We start from the raw sequence: 4,938 nt of genomic DNA, 5'->3' as shown, positions 1-4,938 counted from the left end.
TATTACATCATATGGTCAATTAGTGAGATTTTTTAGATTTGTAACTCCCATTGAATTATTTGGGAGTTACATAAATGTCAAATTACCTAATAACCTTTGTATTTAATATATGAGTTTTATTTGAAATAAAAAAGATATAAAATATGATTGGTTGATCTTGGTTAGCATAGTTAACACAAATTTCTTGGTTAGTATTTTGAACCAAACTTTTTATATATATATATATATGCATGTATATTTAAATATGTATGGATGTATATATATATATGTATGTATATATATATATATATATATGTATAGATATATATGTGTATGTATGTATATAAATATATTAAAATCAAATTATTGAAGTGGATGGTAGGTAACTAGAAAGTCTAGAAGTTAGCGTTCAGAAGCTCACATGCCAACAGTGGTGCATTTCTTTCCAGATATATTGATTGCCAGGCACTATATTTGAGGCGCATTTGTTTATGTTATCAATCAAACCACTTGACATTGTTTTCAAAAAATTTGAACTATTCTTTATTCCGTTAATTAACGAGAAATTTGAACAAGTCAAATATGAAGCTCATAGACTGAACCAAATCTGAATATTATAAAACCATACTTAAACTACAAGTTAATTGTTTTAATTCACATCTTTGAGTATTTTTATTTAAATATATAATATTTATATACGATAAATAGAACAAATAAACTCACACACACTCCTCACCTTTAGTGAGGTTTGAATCCTTAACCTTCTAGGAGACCAATGACTCGCATACCACTAGGCCAAAAGCCCTCTGGTATTTTTGAGTACTTTGCAGTATACTAAAAATTATAATATTCACCAAACATAATGTGTTCTTTATATTTTTACGCACTCCGTTTTATTACTTGTCATATATTATTTACTTCCTTTTAAATCTACAGAACGAAAGGTATAGATGAACAACCACAACATCTCGCTTAAAATGGAAATGGAATATACATAAACAAAGAAAGCCTAAGTTGTAGGGAATCGTTGCAAACGAAAAAAATGGGAAGATAACAAGAAGGCATAGATTAACTATAACCGGTGATATGTCAAAAGAAACAGTAAAACACAAACATGAAATTTGCATGTTATTATTTAAACGTCCATGTCTCGTCATCATATAATGTACATTTGTAATGACATATTAGAATTACCCAAGCCACGTCAACGTTTTGTTGATCATTAGGTCATAGATCTGTAACACTACTAAATTCGAGGCTTTTACTAGAGGAAAAATCCGTCGAAAAAAACGATTTCTACGCATTCCCAGCGGATTTCCCAGCCGGAGAAAACTTCTCCAGAAAACATGTTCTTTGACGGAACTAACTGAATTAATAAACTTAATCATTTAAGTAGATCACCGATGGATTAATGGCGGACAATCTGTCGGTGAATATTTAATCTATTAAATAATAATTTAAATCATTGGTAGGTTATCCGCCACAAACCTGCCAATGAACTTTTTTAAGATTATTATTATTAATAAAACACAATAGAATTCATTAAAGTCCAATAAAACACTATAAATGGAGGACTATCAGCTACAGAAAAATATGTTGCTAATTCGTCGCTATTATCGACTAAGAAACAGTATAGACATGAAGAACAAACCGAAGAGAAGAGACATGGTGATGAGGAATAAAAAAATGTTTTTCGGTTTTCCATTTTTTGAGGGTTTTCATCTAACCTCCATCTATAAATCATAATAAATACAAACTGAAAACCACAAGAATGGTGCTTGATTGGTTTGAGTTTGGCTCCAAAGGTCAAAAGTAACAGGAGGTCCCAGATTCAAATCGAAGGAGAAATAAAAATCCCCACTACAACAAAATTGGGTTTATAGGACGCCCCCAATCTCGAAGTGTCCCAATAGACCGCTTTATAGGACTTAATTTATATGAGCAAAATATAAAGCGTCATATCTAAAAGTGTTGTAATAAGTTTATATGACGTTTTTGGGCGTTTTAACAATTCTTTGAGGACATTTTAATACAAAGTGTAATATTAGCAACTTTATAGGACACTTTTGAAAAATTGTCCTATAAAATCAATTTCTTATAGGACACTTGTTTTTACAGGACAATCTTTCAAATAGTGTCCTATAAAGTTGAAAATGAGACGCTTTATATTAAAAGTGTCGTAAAAAACTTATTACGACACCAAAAAAGGTCATATAAACTTAATACAACATCTAGATAGGACACTTTACTTTTTTGGTCTTATAAACTAAGTCCTATAAAGAGGCCTATTAGGACACTTAGAATTTGGGAGTGTCCTATAAACCCGATTTTATTGTAGTGCCCCTTGTGGCCACGGAGGTTCAAATGCGATGACTCCAGGCTATCTGCAAAGCAGGGTGAAATTAGTCGGCTCGCATAGCAGGATGGATATCCAGGTTAATCAAAAAAATAAAAAAATAAATACAAACCGAAATCATTGTTCGTTTATCATTCAGTCTCATAAATTGATTAATAAGATCTGTTCAACTATAGTGATTGATGATGATTCACACGAATGGGAATACCCCTTTTCTATGTATCTATTAATTTGAAAGATTTCTATAACCTAAATTACACATTTTGGCTGTGGCCTGCATACATCTTAGAAAAATGGTGAAGAAATGGAAGGCTCATTGTTGGTCTGAATATTTCATAAAGCATGCAACAGAGCTGCAAGCTTGAAAAATTCATCTTCTTGGCATGAAATGGTTAAGCCGCCCATTGGATGATCGAAACCAAATTCTTCTTCCGATTGACGCAGCAAGTTTTGGAATAGCGGTTGTTCCAAATATGATACTGGTACCACAAACCGCCTCTTCTGGTTTTCACCAACGTATACGGCTAGATGGCCTTTCGGTACATCCCTTTGATAATTTCTGTTGCGATAGGCGTTCAGCCTGCTAAAACTTTTTACTTTTGAAATCAGTGAAGACGACAACGGCATAAGACCCATGTCGTGGAGAGAAAAAAGGATGTATAAGTTGTTGAAGGAAGATGAAATCAAACTAGCTCTCTATAGATGGGATAAGATGTAACTGAAGAGTTTTAGTCTGAAGGGGGTTGAGACTTGTATTTATAGCTTGTTTAACCACTTGTCTGAATGGGTGGAACCTCACATGGCTTTTCTAATCAGCATCTTTTCCAAGAATGTACTATATTAATTTCAAACATATTTAAATAGAAATAAATCCAAATAGACGCGTATAATTCGGATAAGCCATTATTTGAGAATTATAGGTAAGGTATCTTTACAGTGACACCTCCAATCGAAAGAGGATTGATTATTGGTTCACATGTACGTCCTCCGTCATGATAGAAAGGATTCCCACGTATTTTTCTTTTTGTTTATTGATAACAGTACTTTGTTTTTTTACATTTATAAAATACAATTAAGACACTAATAAAACCACTATAATGGCGAAACACTATTTTTCTTGTTCTACATTTCGATTCCAGAGAAAATCGTAAGTTTTATGATAATCGAAAGTGGATTGCGTTTTGTAACCAAGACGGAACTGTATCACGCGACGCGTCTAGTGTGAAAAGTGTTAAGTTAAATAAGTAATTACTTTTAAGATGAAATATACTATATGAATATCAAAAAATTGCAGTGAATGCTAGCTAGAAACTTGAGAAGTTAGCATTCAGAAGTAGGGGTGTATGCGGGTTGGGTTGGGCGGTTTACAACATTTTTACAACGTCCCGAACTCAATTATGGCGGTTTGGACAAATCTCAACCCAATCCATTCAAAAGTATAACCCAACCCAACCCTTGCGGGTTGAGGCAGGTTGGGTTGGGTTGGCGGATTAGTAGTTACATAAATTTGACGAATGAAATAATTCATAAAACTTAAGTTTATAGACCATACTATAAAGCGTCTTATCTAAAATGGTTACCATAGGTTTACATGACGTTTTTTGGACGCTTCAACAAGTGTTTTAGAATAATCTTTAAATAAAATGTCGTATTAGTTATTTTATATAAATATTTTGAGAAGTGTCCCTAAAACTCATCTATTTATAGGACACCTATGTTCATATACATTTTTCAAGTCGTGTCGTATAAAATAACTAATATGATACTTTATTTTAAAAGCGTCATGGAATTTGTTAGGACGTCCAAAATCATCCTATAAACATATTGTAACTCTTTTATATAAGACATTTTTCTTGTTTCGTCCTATAAAAAATCATCTTAGGACGCTTAGACATTTTAGGCATCCTATAAGATCTAATGTTGTTGTAGCGAAATGCTATAACTAAATGTTTTATTTCCACTAAAGTACAACATCAAATGACGGGGTATTTAGATTGATGGATTCGTCAATAGAATATCTATTAGTATCATTCATATTATCCGACATATCAATTTATTGTTGCTGTAAAGAAGATTTCAATAATTTTCTCTTATTAATTAGATTATTTGTCATCGTTCATTGATCGTGAATCTCTTTTGGTAACCTATACTTTTAGCTAAAATGAAATACAAACATAATATCAATAAAAATTATACATTATAAATATATATATATATATATATATACATAATAAACACACACACACACACACACATATATATATATATATATATATATATATATATATATAATTTTATAAAAATTATATATTAGCGGCGTTTTGGTGGGTTGGGAGGGGTTGAGCTAGGCCCAATCCAATTTCAACTCTCCTAATTGGCAGGTTAACGGTTTGGTGGGTGGGCGGTTTGATGGTTAATTAGGCGGGTTGGGTTTAATTAGATTGTTAGAGGGGTTGGGTCGGACGGTTTTACGGGTTAACGGTTTTTTGTGCACCCCTATTCAGGAGCTCACATGCCAACATAATTTGAAGTTGTGTGGCATTTCTTTCCAGATATATTGCCAGAGTATATTTGGGGTGCATTTTATTAAGTTGTGAATCAAC

At 32.3% G+C, this 4,938-nt stretch overlaps 1 protein-coding gene across 1 annotated transcript; it reads right to left on the bottom strand.

Annotated features, from left to right (window-relative positions):
* Positions 1 to 2,545: 2,545 nt before the first annotated feature.
* On the bottom strand, positions 2,546 to 2,987 carry LOC112525537 (auxin-responsive protein SAUR21-like). The gene has a single exon (XM_025135703.1). It carries the CDS (start codon positions 2,969 to 2,971, stop codon positions 2,669 to 2,671), a length of 303 nt encoding a protein of 100 aa, XP_024991471.1. The 5' UTR covers positions 2,972 to 2,987; the 3' UTR covers positions 2,546 to 2,668.
* Positions 2,988 to 4,938: the final 1,951 nt, after the last annotated feature.

This window comes from Cynara cardunculus (assembly GCF_001531365.2).
Source record: "Cynara cardunculus var. scolymus isolate 2C chromosome LG 13, CcrdV1, whole genome shotgun sequence".
Classification (NCBI taxonomy): Eukaryota; Viridiplantae; Streptophyta; class Magnoliopsida; order Asterales; family Asteraceae; genus Cynara; species Cynara cardunculus.
Note: the sequence above shows the minus strand (reverse complement) of the source record. Positions and strands in the feature narration are given on the sequence as shown.

What these genes read in the sequence shown, in the direction of transcription:
- LOC112525537 (XM_025135703.1), bottom strand. Translation starts at nt 2,971, where the DNA reads ATGGGTCTTATGCCGTTGTCGTCTTCACTGATTTCAAAAGTAAAAAGT.